Consider the following 22,575-nt stretch of genomic DNA (forward strand, 5'->3'; position numbering starts at 1 on the left):
GGCGTGATGACCTTTTCACCACTGAGTTATCACCGCTTTTTCCTGCTCTTCGCGCGAAGTTACCGCGCGTACGCGCGCGCAAAGTCCCATAGGGTTTAATGGGAGCTTCGCGCGAAGCGTCGGGTGCTGCGCGCGCACTTACGGTAACTTCGCGCGAGTTTCTTCTTATCATGCCTAAAGTGAGTTTAGGCGTGATAAGGGCCTTTTCACCAGCGTGCAAACACTTTGCACCGCTTGGTGAATCAAGCCCATAGCGTTTTGCATTTTGGCCAAAAAGGTCCATTCTGGTCTCATCTGACCAGAGCACCTTCTTCCACATGGTTGCTGTGTCCCCCACATGGCTTGTCGCAAACTGCAAACGGGACTTCTTATGCTTTCTGTTAACAATGCCTTTCTTCTTGCCACTCTTCCATAAAGACCAACTTTGTACAGTGCATGACAAATAGTTGTCCTATGGACAGAGTCTCCCACCTGAGCTGTAGATCTCTGCAGCTCGTTCAGAGTCACCATGGGCCTCTTGACTGCATTTCTGATCAGCGCTCTCCTTGTTTGGCCTGTGAGTTTAGGTGGATGGCCTTGTCTTGGTAGGTTTACAGTTGTGCCATACTCCTTCCATTTCTGAATGATCGCTTGAACAGTGCTCCTTGGGATGTTTAAGGCTTTGGAAATCTTTTTGTAGCCTAAGCCTGCTTTAAATTTCTCAATAACTTGATCCCTGACCTGTCTGGTGTGTTCTTTGGACTTCACGGTGTTGTTGCTCCCAATATTCTCTTAGACAACCTCTGAGGCCCTCACAGAGCAGCTGTATTTGTACTGACATTAGATTACACACAGGTGCACTCTATTTAGTCATTAGCACTCATCAGGCAATGTCTATAGGCAACTGACTGCACTCAGATCAAAGGGGGCCGAATAATTATGCACACGCCACTTTGCAGTTATTTATTTGTAAAAAATGTTTGGAATCATGTATGATTTTCGTTCCACTTCTCATGTGTACACCACTTTGTGTTGGTCTTTCATGTGGAATTCCAATAAAATTGATTCATGTTTGTGGCAGTAATATGACAAAATGTGGAAAACTTCAAGGGGGCTGAATACTTTTGCAACCCACTGTAGATCTTACCTCCATAAATGAACAAACCACATGGGTAGATATACAGTAAGTAGTATGATGCACAATAAGACAACATGTTTCATGGGTACTGGCCCGCTTCCTCAGGTCAATAACTAGTCTGCAGCGGTGTCTTATTGTGCATCAGTAAAACTTATATCTACACCTGAGGTTTGTTCATTTATGGAGGTAAGATCTATATACTCCTATACTTTATGATTTAGAGATTAGAATACCTACAGCAGGGGGCAGTGCCTACATGTGGTTACAGCAGGAGACAGTGCTTGCATGTGGCTACAGCAGGAGGCAGTGCTTATATTTGGCTGCAGCAGGCGATAGTGCCTGCATGTGGCTACAGCAGGGGACAGTGCTTGCATATGGCTACAAACGGGGATTGTGCTCGAATGTGCTACAGCAGGGCGCAGTGCTTGCATTTGGCTACAGCGCAGAATAGTGCTTGCATGTGGCTACAGCAGGGGACAGTGCTTGAATTTGGCTACATCAGGGGATAGTGCTTACATTTGGCTACAGCAGGAGATAGTGCCTGCATGTGGCTACAGCAGGGGATAGTGCCTGCATGTGGCTACAACAGGAGACAGTGCTTGCGTGTGGCTACAGCAGGGGACAGTGCTTGCATTTGGCTACAGCAGGGGACAGTGCTTGCATGTGGCTTCAGCAAGGGACAGTGCTTGCATGTGGCTTCAGCAAGGGACAGTGTCTGCATGTGGCTTCAGCAAGGGACAGTGCCTGCATGTGACTGCAGCAGGGGACAGTGCTTGCACTTGGCTACAGCAGGGGATAGTGCTTGCATATGGCTACAGCATGGAGCTGTGCTTGCATGTGGCTACAGCAGGGGATAGTGCTTGCATATGGCTACAGCATGGAGCTGTGCTTGCATGTGGCTACAGCAGCGGACAGTGCTTGCATTTGGCTACAGCAGGGGATAGTGCTTGCATGTGGCTACAGCAGGGGTTAGTGCTTGCATGTGGCTACAGCAGGGGACAGTGCTTGCATTTGGCTACAGCAGAGGACAGTACTTGCATGTGGCTACAGCAGGGGACAGTGCCTGCCGAGTCAGATAAAAGGGCACTGTGCAGCTAAGGACATTTGGGCGCCGCCATAGGCCGTAATGTGAATTACGGCTATAGAGGTGCTCAGTGAGTAATTTGGGCGCCGGCAAAAAACGAAGCAATAATCACTTTCAAGATTGGTACGTTTCTCCTCCATCACTCACTATCCAAAGTAGGTAGTCGTGTTGGTTGCATAATCTAATTTACCTGATTTTTATCATTATATTGCTTTTTGTACCACCTCTTATGCCTGAGCTCTGTGACAGGGCTGTATATGAGGTGTACATACATCATTACTGCAACATGCACATTAAGAACAATATTTCTCTCCCAACAGATGGGCACTATATTAAGAACTCCTCAGAGGGAAACCATATTTCATCTCCAGGTGATAGTGCTGAAGATAAGGGCATCACGCCATGCTCTCCCAGAGGAAACTCCATTGTTCAAAATACAGCTCACAGTATTAGCCATATGAATGGATCAGCGGAGTGCCCAGATTACTCTGATAAATCTCATGTTATTACCGCAAATAGCCAATCCACTCTTCACATTGAGGATCAGTCACATGTGGCACGTAATTCAGAGGAGTCCTCCAGTAAAACAAGTCCTATTAGTGATGGAGGTGAGAAGATAGTGTCTTGTTTGGAACATGATGAGTGTGTAAAGAAAAAAACACGTTTACAGGAGAGGAGTCACACCGGTGAGCATCCTTTTTCATGTTCTGTGTGTGGGAAATGTTGTTCTCGGAAAGCAGAGCTTCTTGTGCATCAGAGGAGTCACACGGGAGAACGTCCTTTTACATGTTCAGAGTGTGGGAAAGGCTTCATTCAAAAAGGGGATCTTCGTGTACACCAAAGAAGTCACACAGGAGAGCGGCCTTTTTCATGTTCGGAATGTGGGAAAAGATTTGTTACGAGACGAAACCTTCTTGTACATCAGATGAGTCACACTGGTGAGCGGCCTTTTTCATGTTCAGAGTGTGGGAAATGCTTCACTCGGAAAGCAGAACTTCTCACACACCAGAGAAGTCACACAGGGGAACGGCCCTTTTCATGTTCAGAGTGTGGGATATCTTTCAGTCAGAAAGGACACCTCCTTAGACACCAGAGAATTCACACGGGGGAGCATTCTTTTTCATGTCCAGAGTGTGGTAAAAGTTTCATAGATAAACGCCACCTTCTGAAACACCAGACAACTCACACTGGTGAGCATCCCTTTTCATGTTCTGTGTGTGGGAAATGTTGTTCTCGGAAAGCAGAGCTTCTTGTGCATCAGAGGATTCACACGGGAGAACGTCCATTTACATGTTCAGAGTGTGGGAAAGGCTTCATTCAAAAAGGGGACCTCCGTATACACCAAAGAAGTCACACAGGAGAGCGGCCTTTTTCATGTTCGGATTGTGGGAAAAGATTTGGTACGAGACGAAACCTTCTTGTACATCACAGGAGTCACACTGGTGAGCGGCCTTTTTCATGTTCAGAGTGTGGGAAGCGCTTTACTCGGAAAGGAGAACTTCTCACACACCAGAGAAGTCACACAGGGGAGCGGCCCTTTTCATGTTCAGAGTGTGGGAAATCCTTCACTCAGAAAGGACACCTCCTTACACACCAGAGAATTCACACAGGGGAGCATTCTTTTTCATGTCCAGAGTGTGGTAAAAGTTTCATAGATAAAGGTCACCTTCTGAAACACCAGAAAACTCACACAGGGGAGCGACCTTTTTCCTGCTCAGAGTGTGGGAAATGTCTCACTGGCAAACGGGGTCTTCTTATACATCAGAGAACTCACACAGGCGAGCGTCCATTTTCATGTTCAGACTGTGGGAAAGGTTTCACTCAGAAAGGAGCTCTTCTTATACATGAGAGAAGTCACAGTGGAGAACGTCCTTTTACTTGTTCAGACTGCGGGAAATGTTTTACTCAGAAAGGAGATCTTCTTAGGCACTACAGAATCCACACAGGCGAGCGACCTTTTTCCTGTTCAGCATGTGGAAAATGTTTTACACAGAAAGGAACTCTAATTATTCATCAGAGAAGTCACACACAGTGATGCTGCTGATATAACTGTCAGACAATTTGCAATCTCTTCTACAGTATGGACTTCCAGAGCTTCAGGCTGCAACCTTCTCGGAGAGCTCTGCATCCCCCCAATGGAGTCTAATCAGCCTGATAATGCAGAGCCAAGTAGCGGCAACAGCCGTGCTGACAGAGCCTGTTATTTTGGCTACTTCAGATCACATTATCAACATAAAGGAAACAAAAGCAGGATTAGCTGCAGAAGCCTCACATGACCAATAAAATGTAACATTTGAATGGGACTTGGCTGCTTCCTGCAGATAGTGTTGATGGACCTGATGATTGTATACTGTCAAGACTGATAATTGACATGCAGTGATGAGCCAGGATGGAGAGGAATCTTTAGTCAGTAAAGTTTTAGAGTCCTTATGTTCAAGTGATGTAAAAATGTCCTAACACAGAACTCCAATCAGTAATGTAATATACCAATAATGTTGATAATGTTGATTTTACCATCATAATACTGGCTTGTCACCCCCAGAAAGCACAGCAGGTGGATGGTGAGCTGTTGCGAACACAAGTAATCCAGCGCAGGAAATTTGGGCGCTGCCGGCGCCACCATAGACCATAATAGGAATTACGGCTATAGCAGCGCACAGAGTGTAACTTCGGCGCCGTCGGAAGACGGAGCTGAAGTTACAATTAAAACAATGTAATTTGGCCGCCAGCAATAGCTGGAAGCTGAATTACATAATTCCCCACTATCCACGTGGTCCTGGAGGGGGAATAGTATTTAACGCGGCCGGGACTTGTGCAGCAACAGGATCAGCCATATACCCGATGTATGCTGCGCCCAAGTCTCCCGGGGGGGAGGGGGGGTTGGGACCTAGCAGGTGGGGTGGGGGGTGAGCGGTTGGGGTGGAGCAGGTAGGGGTTAGTGTGTTGGACATGTGGCTTGTGCAGGAGCAGAGTAAGCCGTATATCGGCTGTATCCTGTGCCAAAGTCTCCTGGTGGCAAGTTCCTTCGTACGCTGTGGGGGAATGCAGCTGCCCAGAGGGCGTTACCTCACTTAAGTCGCCACCTCTCACCAATGCACTCCATGCTGCTCTCCATCTTCCTCACACTTCCGCTTTTATATCTGAAGTTCCGGTTTAGAGGGCAGAAATGTGAGGAAGATGGACCACATCTGCAAGAGGTGTGATTTCAGGTGAGTTAAACCCCTCTACTCGGCTCGCACCCCACTCCAAGACTCCCCCCCCCCCCCCCCCGCTCAAAACCTCTGCTTATTACTGTAAGCTGTGTGTTCTTTTCTTCTGTATTTTACCTTTTTCTGTTGTATGGAAACTATAAAATAATAAAATAGCAGATGTATGTTCTTCTTTTGTGCTGGATTTTTGCCATTGCTCAGCTGTGTCCTCTGGGATACAAAGCCATAAATTTCATCTGAGAAGAGTCTCCAGTGGTCCTGATAGGTCACAAATTAATCAGCTTAAAAAAGGACCAATCAAATTCCACATATTCACAATGCATAAACTTGCATTGAAAATTAGTTTAGTCATAAATATATATATATAATTGTATAGTCCTTCCTCCACTTGGAACTATTTGGATGTCATTGACCATTCCTAACCTCCATAATGGCAAGGAGCACACTTGTGAAATCCCACATAATGTTAGTTACTTAGAACAAAAATTGCAGTGGGATGTGCAACGATTCACATGCAATGCTATCCAATGGGAAATTAAAACACATTCAATTTGCATGTGTTTTTGATGCATTTTTTTCTTTTTAAAAAGGGGGAAAAATATAATATTTTTTTTGACTCAATAAATAGGATTTATTTATAAAAATGCAAAATGGAAACACATAAAAGACACAAACGCAAAAAAATTGAACACAGGAAGAAACGCAAAAAGGCACATGTGCTTCCAGTCATAGAGCATCAGTACATGTTCTGCAGGAAACCAGACACATTCACAGGTAAGGTAATGTCTTAGCAGAACTGATATAAGTGTACGGGCTTAATACCTACATTTATACTCACCTGGGGCTTTCTCCAGCCTCATGAGGTCTGTGGACTGATAGGACATTGTTCAATTGGAATACAGAAAGAGACACCGAAAGCCCAATATAGTGTAGTATGTACTGGTAATATGGGTGTTACAAAGTAAATATATGATATTAATACTCACAAACCAGGGTTACCATCCAGGCAACCACTGTAAATGCAGGTGGGGAGATTAGACCTGTCCCCACTCAGGATTAAGAAGTCGCTCTCTGTAGATCGGAAAAAAGGGGCAACACCCCTCCACCAAGGGTGGACTTAGAACATGTACAGGCAAACAGAAGCGCCAAAAAGATAAAAGTAGATAAAAAGTTAAAAAAATCGGGGAGACCGAGGTGGATTTCCAGCCTCCAGGTAGACACAACAAACTGTTGATAGAGTTCAACAAAATGTTTATTCACATACTCCAGAAAGTGCAACGCGTTTCGCAGGCATATCCCACTTCCTCAGGCTATGAATGGAGCATAAAACTCATGCTGGTCTAGTACAAAGCAAAGCGCCTCTTTGAGGTCTCCAACTGTGTACTTTGGAGACAATAGATCACTGGCAGATTCGGGTAAAAAATGGTAGTTGCCGGGAACAATTAACCCAAGCATGGGTAGCGAATGGTTAGCCTTGCCTTAATGCTGAGCCGTAGTTATCAAAATAGTAAACGGTGGTCCTACAGCTGCTGATAAGAGGCTCTGGGTGGCCACAACTCAGTTTCCCCAATCACATGCTCATCAGAGAAGCCTCATCTCCACCGCTGCATCAACACACCTGTGGGAGGAGTTTGGTGGCATTTATGACACTAAGGAAGTAATGAACAGCCTTACCCATGCCCATCCCACAACCAGCTATTGATTGGTCAGCTCACACTGCTGGAATAAGCATGCAGCCAGTGGTGTCAAACCTCATGAAATCATTTAGTTTCATCGATTCAGTGACCTTAAAGGTTAACTTCAGAAACAAAGATGGACAGTGGGGTTGAGCAAAATGATTGCTGGCAATTTTGCAAGATTTTAGTTGAACTTCCGGTCTGATCATCGCAACACTGTTTCACGAAACTTGGATAATAACTTCTCTGACATGTTCTGACATGAACTAGCAGAACAATGAGGCCCAAATGAGTGCAGGTATGGCTGTGCCATAAAAACTTTAAAGGACACTTGAAATAAAAAGCAAAGGCATCCTTAGGACAACTGAAGGGAAACAGATATGGAGGCAGCAATATTTATTTACTTTTAGACAAAACCAGTTGCCTGGCAGCCCTGCTGATCTATTTGGCTGCAGTATCTGTACCAGATACAAGCATGCAGCTAATCTTGTCAGATCTGACAATATTGTCAAAAACGCCTGATATGCTGCATGCTTGTTCAGGGTCTATGGCTAAAGGCATTAGAGGCAGATGATCCGCAGGATATTCAGGGAACTGATATTGCTTAAAAGGAAATAAATATGGCAGCCTCCATATACCTCTCACTTCAGTTGTCCTTTAAAAGGGAACAAAGATGTCAACCTTCATATTCCTCTCAGTTCAGGTACTCTTTTATGTCAATTGAACCGCCAGCTTCTTATAATACAGTCACTTATTAAAAGAAACAAGATAAAGTAATAGTACAGCAATAGAGCTACTTTTCACAGAAGAAGCCCTATGCTGATGTGTGGTAGCACATGTAACATGCAACAGCAAAAATAAAAAATGGGTGTGGAAGTGAACCTTCCTTTCCTGTGAGTGAGTGATGAGTAGCAGCAGGTGGTGATGTGCAATGACAGCATGGGTTGAACAGAAGTGGTAGCAGTCAGTGAAGAGAAGTGACAGCCAGAGGTGATGATTAATGACAGCAAGAGGTCATAAGCAGTGGCAGCAGGGGGTTGACAAGCAATGACAACAGGCAGTTAAAAGAAGTGAGAGCAGGAGGTGATGGCAGTAGTTGCTTGACAAGCAGGTACAGCAGGGGGCTGAAAAGGAATAAAAGGCAGTTTAGAGAAGTGATGAGTAGTGCCAGTAGTTCCTTGATAAGCAGTGGCAGCAGGAGGTGATAAGTAGTGACCTTAGTGGGTTAACAACAAGCAATGACATCTCTGGTACAGATGTAAAAATTCTCTCTAATAGCTTAGTAATTGGCATGCTCAAATGCTTGTATTTTGGTCATCGGCTTCTATAATTAAATCCAGCCATGAAATTTGGAATAGAAGACCAGAAGCAGTGAGCAGAGGAGTAGGTTTTGGGGATCTGCGGGTGTGACTGTGGCCTGGATATTACACCATACCCCTGGTTCAGACTACAATGGGGAAGGCAAAGGCTAAATCAGGCCAAGAAGATGGCAGCCTATAGCACAGACAGTCTGGGAGCCTGACCTTTTAATCAGATAGAAACGAGATAGAAACCATAGTTGTACACTAATATCCCTACCATAGACTAAGGCCAATTTTTTGGTGGGGATGGAGAGTTTAGCACTGCCAGGCAAGAGTGCTATCCACTACACCACTATGCTGTCCAGTTATCATTAGTATTAGTAGTGGTGCTGACTGCAATGAGTGGTAGTGACCAGTAAGGTTGTAACTGTATGTCCTATTAACAATAAGAGATGGCACACCACTGGCTGCAATGATTTTGCTGTATTGGATGAACAAGTACACTACATGTTACGAATATTACATTCTTCCTCAGGTGTTAAACAGCGAATGAACATACAAACACCAATATATGTGCTCATGAGAGGGTACTTGTTCATCCAATACAGCAAAATCATTGTAGCCAGTGGTGTGCCGTCTCTTATTGCTAATAGGACGTTCATCTGTAGCCGTTGGGCAATCCGGCTGAGACAAGGCACTGGCAAGCATACCAGTCTCATAAGACTAGATACACTTGTTCCCCGTGCAACAGTTGATGAGGTTGGAACTGTATGGCTTCTCTAATCCAGAACACAGTGGGAAGCTGATACACTGCATAGAAGCCACTGGTCACTAGGAAACACTATGTGAACATTGAGCCAGCATATGCAATGTGGACTCTGGGAGTGGGAAGCTGATGCCTGATTCATGTAAATCCCCCCAAAAATCTGCTGTGCTCAGGGAACGCATGGCAATTTAACTGATACCAATGCCAGGGCAGTATCGGCAGTTATGCTGTTACCGTAACCTGAGTTACTAGAGTAATGTGTGTGTTGTGGTGATGCACGTTACAATAGCATTGTGCACATTACCTAGGGAACGGGGGTTGCTGTAATAATATAATTCCAGTTACTCCCCTGGCGTTAGCACTGGTAAAATTGCTGAGCACTACCTGCGCATGCCATTTTTGCTCAACTTGCCTAAATCACGGCAACTATGAGATACATTAAAGAACACATGTAGTGAAAAAACTGCCCCAATGGGGTATTTAACCTCCGGAGGGGGAAGCCTCTTAATCCGAATAAGGCTTTCCTGTCCTCAGGCTTAGGGATCCAGCGCTGGCAGCATCCAAACAGCATGCAGTAATATTTACCAATCTGTGCTCCTGTTTAGGCACATTACGAGCTTCCCCTTGGGCCCAGGCAGATATAGCCGAGCCAGATCGGGTCCGCTCTACTGCACAGGCGCAGGTGACTCGACAATCTTGGTGGATTTTCGGTGGCTACGTATATGTACACTAGGAAGTTAAGGCGCATTATGGGGCAAGTCAGGGTACACTGTTGGAGAGAAGAGAACCCTGAGACACTCCACCACTATATGGGGCACCAGAAGGCAGCTGTAATTAGCTATTTAAAGAAAATATAAACAGCTCAAAAATTATTGTATCAGCTCAATGAAATGTCTTGCATAGTGACATGGTTGGTCACTTGGTCAGTTAACTTGCTGAGGTGGTTGTTAATTTCAACTGCTTTGGTGTTAATTATTTAAATTAACAGCAGGGGCAACAAAGAGACAAACACCAGATCAGGAATGTGCACTAGTTTTGCATTTGTCTACAGTCAGTGTCACTACTAGTGGCATGAGGCAATACCTGGACCTTACAAAGGTTGCAGATCCTCCTCCATAATGGTATGTCAATACATGCCATTGGCAGAAGGTTTTCTGTGTCTCTCAGGCACATCAAGGGCATGGAGGAGATTCCATGAGACAGGCAGCTACTGTAGGAGACCTGGAAAGGACTGTAGAAGATCTTTAGCCCATCAGCAGGACCAGTATCTGATCCTTTCAGCAATGAAGGACAGGACTAGCACTGGCATAGCTCAACAACATGATCTCCAGCAGGCCACTTGTATGAATGCCTCTGACCAGACAGATGCAGAGTTCATGAGAGTGTCCTAATGGCCTAATGTCCTCTAGTGGGTCCTGTGCTCACTGCCCCACGCCATGAAGCTCGATTAGCATTTGCCACATTATATCAGAATTCATAGCTCCCAATTGTACCTTTTTTGGAGGGAAAGTCCCCCTTTGGAAACCCAATCCACCTGTCCCTATTTCTTCCTCATTTATCCCTCGTTCGGGACTGATGTACACATCTATGTAAATATATGTATTTTTACACTGAAAATTGTGTTTAATTCACTCTAAACTTTATTCCCATCCTTAAAAATTAATATATTTCTTATTTCCAAGTGTTAATATAAAGGTAAACTACTGATAACGGAGAGGACCAGTATAATCTAAATGATAAAACGTCATCTTTTGCTTCTGAATTATTTGTGAAATGCCTGACGAGGCGTGTGGTAGGGGCGCAGTTAGAGGTGTGACAGGGAGCGTCTTAAAGTGTCCCTCTTTATTAACTCAAAATGTTGGGAGGTAGGAAAATTGACAAGTCCATCACTAGCACCCTGTGCTTTTCATAGAGGAGAGCAGGATCAACTTGAGTACAAGTTCCAGATGTGAAAGTGTCTGAGAAGCGAGCAATACTGCCAGCAATATCATTCAGTATGACAAGTTTGTTGGTAGGTCAGTGTTGGTCTTGGGAGGCATATACAAGGAGGGATGCACCAACCTCTACAGGTTAGACAACTGCACCTTCACTGCCATTAGATATCGGCATAAAATCCTAGGAGCCATTGTTAGACCGTCCAGGCAGTTCCTGGAAGATGAGGAAATTTAAACCATTGACTTGCCTCCATGTTCTCCTGACCTAAATTCATAAAGAACCTCTGGAACATGATGTCTTGGTCTGATGACTGCCCCCAGGAGCTCAGTAATGCTCAAATCATTAATGCCCAGAAGATCATTATTGCCCAGTAGCTCATAAATGCCCTGGTCCAGATCTAGGAGGAGATCCTCCAGGACACCAGTCTCATTAGGAACATGCCCAAAAATTGTTAGGCATGCATACCAGCATGTGAGGGCAATATAAACTGCTGAGTTTGCTGCAATTACATTTTGGCGAAAGATGTGGCACTGTTTGTGCTTGTTTGTAAACACCATTCAATTTGCCGTTTAATAGATGGGTAATCTGATGGAAAGTTGTATCATGTGTACCTATGCCCATATTACCTTCACAAAATTGATGCCATTATCCAGTGGCATAGCAAAGGAGCTGTGGGCCCCGATGTAAGTTTTACATTGGGGCCCCCCAAGCACACTATACATACCAATTGTTCCAAAACCTGCCAATGGCAACTACAGTGTCAGAGGTGCAAGAAGGGGATGGGTTACAGTTTGTTAGTGATTACCACTATTCAAAGTATCCATGGAAGTGATTATTACCAGCACAGGACCAATAGAGAGCTAACACTGTAGTTGAGAGAGGGCCCTTTGGGGCCCCTCTGGCCCAAGGGCCCCGATGCGGTTGCAGCCTCTGCACCCCCTATTGCTATGCCCTTGCCATTATCGAACGGGAGCAGATCGGACATGTTGGAAATAACCGTCCAATTCCCATCAAATGGATAGGAAATTGCACATTCCTAAAGGTGGCCACTAATGATCCAATTTCGAGCAAAAAATCGTTTGAGCGATCTGAAATTCTGATCGGATTGGTTGTAAATAAGCTCCATTGATGGGCACAATCGATTAAGAACGAATATAAAAATAGTTGTCCGATTGGATTTTGATCAAGACAAAATTTGGATTTTCTAGTTGGTTGTGATAGATAGGAAGCAAAGATTGGTTCATTGATGGTGTAGTGAACGATTTTTCTTCAGATCAGAATTATCTGACCTTTGCTGAAAGAAAACGTACAGACTCCGGCACTCCAAAAGAATCTTCTCTTCATTAAAGCCACATAGTACAGGTACAGAAGAAGCCCCTCTGTGTACAGCTGTTTCACGTGAATGTCACGCCTCTTCAGGACATGTGGGGCCTAACACCCTTTCCTCCTACCCCACCTATATACAGGTAACTCCTCCCACCTCCCATGTTGTCACCTTGTACAACCTCCAAGCCAGCAAAGGAGAGGCACTCCGCATTCCCAGAATGAACCTCATTCGCATGCTCTATCAGACGGGTAGCGCCTACACTGTTCCTGATAGATCTCTTATGTTCGAGGAAACACTCCTTTAATGGCTGGACAGTCCTGCCAATATAATAGTGACCGCATGGGCACCACACACAGTAAATGACGTATTTAGTACAACAGTTAATGAATTCTCTATTTCTCCAGGTAATTGTACCAATCTGAACCACTTTCCCTTTTCTCATAGATTGACATGCACTACAATGTCGCACCCATAATTTCCTTCCCATTTATGTTTAGATAGCCAGTTCATCTGGCCTTCATCTTTAATCCTAACGTCACTATTTACCAACACTTTCCCGATGGTCTTACCCCTCCTAAAGCTGACCCTTGGTGGTGCGGTGGTTATATAATTCAGAGTCCTATCTGATTTAAGAATCCGCCACTGGTTCCGGACAGCCTGTCTAATTTTATTGGAGAGGGGCGAGTAGTCAAACACAAAATTGCATCGGTTCGCAATCATAACCTCTATTCACATAACTCTCCTGCCTGAGTCTCAAAATCAGTATCACTTTTGTTGTTCCTTTCGATGTAAGCTTTACATTGGGGCCCCTCAAGCACACTATACATACCAATTGTTCCAAAACCTGCCAATGGCAACTACAGTGTCAGAGGTGCAAGAAGGAGATGGGTAACAGTTTGTTAGTGATTACCACTATTCAGGGCAGTTTCTAGGCTAAATTTCACCCAGTTCGAGAGTCAAAAAATACGCCCCCCTCCCCCCCCCCCCCCCCCCCAAACCAAAGCTGCTAAGTGAAATCATGTCAAAAGGCTTCTTGAAACCAACTCACCATTTTTATTTATTTATTTATTTATTTATTTTTTTACTACCCCTCTTCCATGGGCTTGCTCCTGGCTGGCTTTGGCTGCCTGCGAGTCTGCTAGTCTCTGGACTGACTCAGGCTGAGAGGCTCCGCGAGTGCAACGCAGTCACACACTGCGTATTTATGGCTGCATGCGGCCACCCTACTCTTGCTCGCTGTCGTCGGCTCCTCCCCCAGCCAAGCCCAAGCGTGAGGTGGGCTGCCTGTATCTTTCCCGTTGCGCCGCGCAGCCTGCCAGTGTTGCCAACCTTTCACGTTATTTTTTACTGACAAATACCTAAAAATTTACTGACAAAAGATTTTTACTGACAAAATTTCTCCACTAAATGCACATAAGAGACAGTTTTTTCACCAGTAAATGCACATTAGAGACCGCTTTTCACCAGTAAATGCACATAATGACAAACGGGTATATGTGCCCAGTATATGGAGCCAGGGGGTATATGTGCCCAGTATATGGAGCCAGGGAGTATATGTGCCCAGTATATGGAGCCAGGGGGTATATGTGCCCAGTATATGGAGCCAGGGGGTATATGTGCCCAGTATATGGAGCCAGGGGGTATATGTGCCCAGTATATGGAGCCAGGGGGTATATGTGCCCAGTATAGAGCTAGTATAGTGCCCAGTATATAGGTAGCATAGTGCCCAGTATATAGGTAGCATAGAGCCCAGTATATAGGTAGCATAGAGCCCAGTATATAGGTAGCATAGTGCTAGTATAGTGCCCAGTATATAGGTAGCATAGTGCCCAGTATATAGGTAGCATAGTGCCCATTATATAGGTAGTATAGTGCCCATTATATAGGTAGCATAGTGCCCAGTAGATAGGTAGTATAGTGCCCATTATATAGGTAGCATAGTGCCCAGTAGATAGGTAGTATAGTGCCCATTATATAGGTAGCATAGTGCCCAGTATATAGGTAGCATAGAGCCCAGTATATAGGTAGCATAGAGCCCAGTATATAGGTAGCATAGTGCCCAGTATATAGGTAGTACTACCAGTATATAGGTAGTATAGTGCCCATTATATAGGTAGTATAGTGCCCATTATATAGGTAGCATAGTGCCCATTATATAGGTAGCATAGAGCCCAGTATATAGGTAGCATAGTGCCCAGTATAGTGTTAGCATAGTGCCCAGTATATAGGTAGCATAGTGCCCAGTATATAGGTAGCATAGCGCCCAGTATATAGGTAGCATAGTGCCCAGTATAGTGTTAGCATAGTGCCCAGTATATAGGTAGCATAGTGTCCAGTATATAGGTAGCATAGTGCCCAGTATATAGGTAGCATAGTGCCCAGTATATAGGTAGTACTACCAGTATATAGGTAGTATAGTGCCCATTATATAGGTAGTATAGTGCCCATTATATAGGTAGTATAGTGCCCATTATATAGGTAGCATAGTGCCCAGTATATAGGTAGTACTACCAGTATATAGGTAGTATAGTGCCCATTATATAGGTAGTATAGTGCCCATTATATAGGTAGTATAGTGCCCATTATATAGGTAGTATAGTGCCCATTATATAGGTAGCATAGTGCCCATTATATAGGTAGCATAGAGCCCAGTATATAGGTAGCATAGTGCCCAGTATAGTGTTAGCATAGTGCCCAGTATATAGGTAGCATAGAGCCCAGTATATAGGTAGCATAGTGCCCAGTATATAGGTAGCATAGTGCCCAGTATATAGGTAGCATAGTGCCCAGTATATAGGTAGCATAGTGTCCAGTATTAGGTAGCATAGTGCCCATTATATAGGTAGTATAGTGCCCAGTATAGTGTTAGCATAGTGCCCAGTATATAGGTAGCATAGTGCCCAGTATATAGGTAGCATAGTGCCCAGTATATAGGTAGCATAGTGCCCAGTATATAGGTAGCATAGTGCCCAGTATATAGGTAGCATAGTGCCCATTATATAGTTAGTATAGTGCCCAGTATGTAGTATAGTGCCCAGTATACAGCAGTATACAGTAACTATGCTCCAGTCCCCCAGCCCCAGTGCCCCGCCCAAATTTACTCATTAGCCCCACAAATAATCCATTCCTACCTACCGGACTGGTATCTGCTCTGGCTGCCCTCAGTGCCCTGGACTCTGCAATACGTTATTGCCGCGGCGGCGGCTGCTCCTGCAGCCTGCAGACAGGGGCTCGCTCAGTGTCCTCCTGGTCGGCTCTTCAGGTCGGGCTGCCCGGCTTCCGCGGTGAGCGCTCTGCGGCGCATCATGCATATGACGTCAATCGTGACGTCAGTCGCAGAGCGCAGCAGCCGGGCAGAGGAGAGAAATGATGCCGTGGATGCGCTCCACAGTCACACACAGGAAGGAAGCGCAGGCTGAGGTCAGTGAGAGATCGGCGGCGGTGGCCGCAGGCGCAGTAGAGGGCAGAGCAGACAGTGAATACATTATATTAAATTAGGCCGGCTCTGAGTGGCGGCGCGCGGGGCCTGGGGCGATTGCCCCACTTGCCCCCCCCCCAAAGGCCGGCTCTGCTCCTGCCTCTCGCTGCACCGGCTCCTAGGAGCAGCCAGCAGTGACGTCACAATCCTTCTGCCTGGCGCCCCCCCAATTTGTCTTTCATCGGCGCCCCGTTCAGCAGAACCGGCTGAACGGGGCTAGAAACGGCCCTGCCACTATTCACAGTATCCATAGAAGTGACTATTACCAGCACAGGACCAATAGAGAGCTAATACTGCAGTTGAGAGAGGGCCCTTTGGGGCCCCTCTGGCCTATGGGCCCCGATTCGGTTGCAACCTCTCCACCCCCTATTGCTATGCCCCTGCCATTATCGAACGGGAGCAGATCGGACATGTTGGAAATAACCGTCCAATTCCCATTAAATGGATAGGAAATTGCACATTCCTAAAGGTGGCCACTAATGGTCCAATTTCGAGCAAAAAATTGTTTGAGCGATCTGAAATTCTGATCGGATTGGTTGTAAATAAGCTCCATTGATGGGCACAATCGATTAAGAACAATTATAAAAATAGTTGTCCGATTGGATTTTGGTCAAAACAAAATTTGTATTTTCTAGTTGGTTGTGATAGATAGGAAGCAAAGATTGGTTCATTGATGGTGTAGTGAATGATTTTTCTTCCGATCAGAATTATCTGACCGCTCAAACGATTTTTCGCTAGAAATTGGATCGTTAGTGGCCACCTTAAGGGTGGTCACTAATGATCCAATCTTTTTCATTCAATCATAAACATTTTTATGTAATACTAGTAGACCCAGCCCGTTTAAAAACGGGCTCTAGGTCTACGGCCGCCGCCGCCAGTGCGCATGCGCGCGCATGCTGCACACACATCCGCCGCGCGCCGAGCACGCGCCCGACGCAGGCGCGCCCCCGCACCTGCCCACCTCGCTCACCCGCACCCGCCCACCTCACTCACCCGTCCAGCTCCCTGGTCCCAGCTGTCCGTTACTGCGCACATGCGCAGTAACAAAAATCCTGGGACACAGGGACAAAGCTGCTGGACGCAGCGACAGTTAGCTTTTATTAGGTAAGATAAGGAAACTGCCTATAGTATCCATTCAATATATTCACTCAGTTTACTCTTCTATTATTTGGTAAGATTGGATGAAAAAGATTGGATCGTTACACATTACCCAGTCCATATATAACTAACCAGCACGATTATGTTTCGCCCTTGAGATCTAATGTGTTTTCAAAATTTCCCTTTGTGACACTGTATGTTTACGTCACCTTGCCATTTAATCTAAACAGCATCCGCAGGATGGGAAGAGAGCGCCATAAGCTGTAAAATGATTAATAACACTTCTGGTATTAACCACAAGATGGCGCTCGTTGTCTATTTCAAATAATTATTCTCAGTTGAACAATGAACATATTAGCTGATGCAGGTGGAACGCAAAGAGAGGAAGGATATACGTGAAGTGGGAGGAAGTAGAGAATATCAGAAATTGCTGGAACTGGCAGCAGAGAAGGTATAATAAATTATACTAGCAAGAGCAAATCGGTGGCCTTTGGACACAACACAGGTCGGAGAGAGAGGACAGAAGAGCAGGTTTGTGGGAATAGGGGTAAATAGACATCAGGTCTCAGAGGGTAAGGTGAGGGTACACGGGGATAGGGTTGATAGAGAGGTAGGTAGGTCGAATGAAGTGGGGGGAGAGAGGTGAGGGGCCACTAGACAAAAGGAAACTGTATAGGAGAAGGAGGCAAGACCACTAGACACCAGGGAACTTTATAGGGGAGGGAAGTGGACCACTAGACAGCGGGGAACTGTATAGGGAAGGGTGGGGGGCACTAAACATCAGGAAACTGTATAGGGGCGGAAGGGGACACAAGACATGAGGAAACTGTATAAGAGAGGGAGGTGGACCACTAGACACTGGGGGAACTGTATACGGATTGCAGGGGAGCCATTAGACACCAGGGAAAATTATAAGGAAAAAGGTGGCCAGTAGATATTGAGATTGGCCCACGACTAGGTCCCAGTGTTCAATTCCGGCCCACTTTGTATCTGAGTGTGGCACCCCTGATCTAATCCCTTCTATAACCATATGTCTATGTATGTATCATGTAGTGTATTGCAGTCTAGGGCCAATTTTAGGGGGAAGCCATTTAACTTATCTGTATGTTTTTGGGATGTGGGAGGAAACCCACACAGACACAGGGAGAACATACAAACTCCATGTAGATAGAGCCCTGTCTGGGATTCAAACCGGGGATCCAGCGCTGCAAGGCCAATGTGCTAACCACTATGCCACCGTGCTGCCCATAATGAATTCTATTGCTTCGTTTTTTTCCTTTTTTTACATTCATGTATAAATAATTCGGTCAGTGTTTGTCCATTGTAAAATGTATTGATATTTTCTTAACCCCTAATGATGTCATTTTCGTGGTAAGTTAGGGCGTCATCAATGTACAGTATTAGTGACGGGGTGCTGCTGTTATTGAGCAGCTTGAGCAGCAGTCTGTCACTACCACTGTGCTTTATACTGATCTATAATTTACTATCTTCCACATTTGTGGAAATGCATTTTACTTGGCTGTTAGTATTACAGATTAAAATAACTCATTTTAGTCCCTGCGCTGTCCCGCAGATGCCGTTGCCCAGGAACTCTTTCTGAAGAGGGGTAGCTCAGATCTACATGCTTGGTATATTATAAAGTAATGCATTATGCAGGATTCAGTACTTTCATCCTATCACTGAGCATACTCCTGAAAAGCCAATCTTTCTGATTTTCTATATGTTCCAAGCCTTTGTAAGAAATTATATTGTTTTCCTGCTCCAGCATGCCGCATCCTAAACAGGATGAGGAAATTCAGGAACGTTTCATTTGCAAAGACTTGGGATTAATAAGACAGACACACATGTGGTTCTGGTGGTGGTTGTCACTCTCTGTATGTACACAGGTGCAGTGACCAGGAATCTGGAAAATGACACCCTCAGACAAGAGTGGCGAGATTCAATGCATATAATGAATAAGATTCTGAGCTGCTAAAAGGGCGGGTGAGTAGAGCTAGGCATTATGGGAACTTAATAATGTGTGTGTGTCAGGTTCCTGTAAGATATTACTATATCCCTGTCTACCTTTCCATGCAGGAGTTATGCCAGTATTTATAAGGACACAAGGATCTCTACAAAAACATCATGATGGAGAATCAGCTGCCTCTCACATCACCGGGTAAGGAGCCTTTTATTTCTTGTAAAGGAGAGAGCAGTACCTAGATTCCCCCCCCCCCCCCCCCCCAATCATCTGATGAAAATATAGAGGCAATGTAATAAGTCAGTGTGTGTGTTTCATGCAGATGGATACAGTAACAGAAACCCACCAGAGAGATGCACAGGTCATCTTTATTCCCAGGATTGTCCACAGGAAGCTTCCTCCACCCACCACAATTATCAGGTAATTATCGAGGGGCTAGAATATAAATTACTTCTCCATCTACAATACAGTATAATCCTCTACTAGCCGACCCGCGGCGTACCATACGCTGCATAAGGGGGTAGCAGGCTGGAAGGGGGTATTGGGCACAGCGGCGGGGAGGGGGGTCAGACCATGTGCGCTCCCCCTCTAGCTTAAGCTCAGCAGGACCCCCCTTCCCTCACCTGGGTCCTCCATGTGCGCTCCAGCTTAAGCTCAGCAGGACCCCCCCCTTCCCTCACCTGGGTCCCCCATGTGCACTCCCCCTCCAGCTTAAGCTCAGCAGCAGCAGCCGCCGCTATTAGTAAGAGGCAACGGGCGGGGATGACTCACCTCTTCCACGTTCCATCGTGCGTTCCACTGTCGTCACTTCCTGCAATGCCGCCCACTGTATTGTAAGTGGACGGCATTGCAGGAAGTGACGACAGTGGAACGCACGCTGGAACGTGGAAGAGATGAGTCATCCCCGCCCACTGCCTCTTACTAATAGCGGCGGCTGCTGCTGAACTTAAGCTAGAGGGGGAGCACAGATGGAGGACCCAGGTGAGGGAGGGGGGGTCCGACCCCCCCCCTCCCCGCCGCTGTGCCCGATACCCCCTTCCTGCCTGCTACCCAGTGGTGTAGCTAGGGTATTTGACACCCGGTGCGAAAAATTTACCGACACCCCCCCCCCCCCCAAAAAAAGTAAAGCGTGCCGTGGTAAAAAAAAAATGGGTGTGGCCATAACATCACATGGGTGGGGCTAACTGTAATGTAACTGTAACAGTAAGACAGTGGGCTAATATAGGTAGCCAGAATAGTTGCTCCCAGCATAGGTTAGATAGGTAGGTGCCCCCAGTATAGGTTAGTTAGGTAGGTGCCTCCAATATAGGTAGCCAGTATAGTTGCCACCAGTATAGGCTAGCTAGGTAGGTAGGTGCCCCCAATACAGGTTAGATAAGTAGGTGCCCCCAGTATAGGTTAGATAGGTAGGAGCCCCAGTATAGATGACATAGGTAGCTGCCCCCATACAGGTTAGATTGGTAGGTGCCTCCAGTATAGGTTACATAGGTAGGTGCCACCCAGTATAGGTTATATTAGGTAGGTGCCCCCCAGTATAGGTTATATTAGGTAGGTGCCCCCCAGTATAGGTTATATTAGGTAGGTGCCCCCCAGTATTTAGATAGGTAGCTGCCCCCCAGTATAGGTTAGATTAGGTAGCTGCCCCCCAGTATAGGTTAGATTAGGTAGCTGCCCCCCAGTATAGGCTAGATTAGGTAGCTGGTCCCCAGTATAGGTTAGATAGGTAGCTGCTGCCCAGTATAGGTTAGATTAGGTAGGTGCCCCCCCCCCCCCCCATTATAGGTTAGATAGGTAGCTGCCCCCCAGTATAGGTTAGATAGGTAGGTGCCCCCTAGTATAGGTTAGATAGGTAGCTGCCCCCTAGTATAGGTTAGATTAGGTAGCTGCCCCCCAGTATAGGTTAGATAGGTAGCTGCTGCCCAGTATAGGTTAGATTAGGTAGGTGCCCCCCATTATAGGTTAGATAGGTAGCTGCCCCCCAGTATTAGGTAGGTAGGTGCCCCCCCTAATGGAGGGGAGAGCCGCAGCCACGGTGAGGGCAGCCCGACCTCTCCCTATCTCCCCGGGCTGCCCTCCTTGCTCCCCGCTCTAGACTGCAGAGTAATGCGCAGGAAGCGCTGTACACAGCTACTCACCTACCTGGTTCCAATCGCCGCCGGTCTCCTCCTCTTGCATAGTCGCTGATACACACGCTGATTCCTGCTAAACAGGAAGCAGTGTGTGTATCAGCGGCTATGCAGAGAGGAGGAGACTAGCGGCGAGTGAGCGGCGATTAGAACCAGGGAGGTGAGTAGCTGTGCACAGCGCTTCCCTGTGCATTACTCTGCACTCCAAGGGGGAAGCATGGAGGGCGGCCCGGGGAGAGAAAGGGAGGGGGAGGTCGGGCTGCCCTCACCGCGGCTGCGGCTCTCCCCTCCATTAGAGCGCACCCCCTCTAGGGCGGCTGAGGTCACCCCACCTGGTGCGGGTCGCACCCCCGTCACGACGCTTATGCCGCTACCACCTCCAGCTTGGCGGGCCGGCGGCAAGTCTAGGACCGCCCCTGGGGGCAGGACGCTACTTCTTCTTCTTGCTTGGACCAGCCCTGGGGGCAGGGCGCCACTTCTTCTTGCTTGAAGGTTGAGCCACTTACTCTATTATATATAGAGATTCACCATGTAAGCTCATGTCATTATGGATAATGTTCAAAAAAATGTATTTCCCATCCATATGACAATTTAGGGTAGAGAACACATTGATGTTAAAATTGACGTAAAAGAGGAAGAAGATAAAGAAGAAGAGATTTATGAAACTGATAATCTGCAATCTACAGAGAAGGGTGACTCTATGGGCAAAATGAAAGTGGAGGAAGAAGAGACATATGAGAAGAGTGATCAGCAGTCAGTAGAGGAGGGTGACATGATGGAGACAATGAAAGATGAAAAAGAAGAGGCATATGTGATGGGTGATCAGCGGTCTATGGATGATGGAGTAATGTCGGTGACTATTAAAGAGGAGGAGAGTTCTCTAGCTATCAGCGCAGGCAAGTAATAAACACCAAATGCAGAAATGATTCATATTACTACTTTGTAAGATTTCATTTCAAGTATAAGATATGCAGATCAGCTGAAAGTGATAAAAAATCATTAGAGCTTCACTTCACACAATATAAATAGGGGTGTTCATTTTATTGAACAATAAGAACTTTTAAATACTGTATAAAGTAATGGGACTATGTAAAGTGCAACATCTGGACTTATATGATAGGACCAGCTCCATTCCTTCCTAGTGTATCATCATAGTACCGACAAATGAGGAGGAGATACTGTACACCATATGAAAGGCCCATCTCCATTCCTCAGTATAACATCATAGTACCAACACATGAGGAGGGGATACTGTACACCATATGAAAGGCCCATCTCCATTCCTCAGTATAACATCATAGTACCAACAAATGAGGAGGAGATACTGTACACCATATGAGAGGCCCATCTCCATTCCTCAGTATAACATCATAGCACCAACAAATGAGGAAGATATATTGTACGCTATATGAAAGGTCCATCTCCATTCCTCAGTATAATATCATAATACCAGCAAATGAGGAGGAGATACTGTACACCATATGAAAGGCCCATCTCC

General features: G+C 45.9%; 1 protein-coding gene across 1 annotated transcript in view; it reads left to right on the top strand.

Moving 5' to 3' along the window:
• LOC137536871 (zinc finger protein 585A-like) overlaps positions 1 to 22,575 on the top strand; it is a 47,034-nt gene that overhangs the window by 12,187 nt on the left and 12,272 nt on the right. The window contains exons 5-7 of the mRNA XM_068259055.1: positions 2,522 to 4,234; positions 19,274 to 19,371; positions 21,673 to 21,973. Coding sequence (XP_068115156.1) covers positions 2,522 to 4,234; positions 19,274 to 19,371; positions 21,673 to 21,973 — 2,112 coding nt within the window. The remainder of the gene's footprint in view (positions 1 to 2,521; positions 4,235 to 19,273; positions 19,372 to 21,672; positions 21,974 to 22,575) is intronic.

This window comes from Hyperolius riggenbachi, chromosome 10 (genome assembly GCF_040937935.1).
Source record: "Hyperolius riggenbachi isolate aHypRig1 chromosome 10, aHypRig1.pri, whole genome shotgun sequence".
NCBI classification, from domain to species: domain Eukaryota; kingdom Metazoa; phylum Chordata; class Amphibia; order Anura; family Hyperoliidae; genus Hyperolius; species Hyperolius riggenbachi.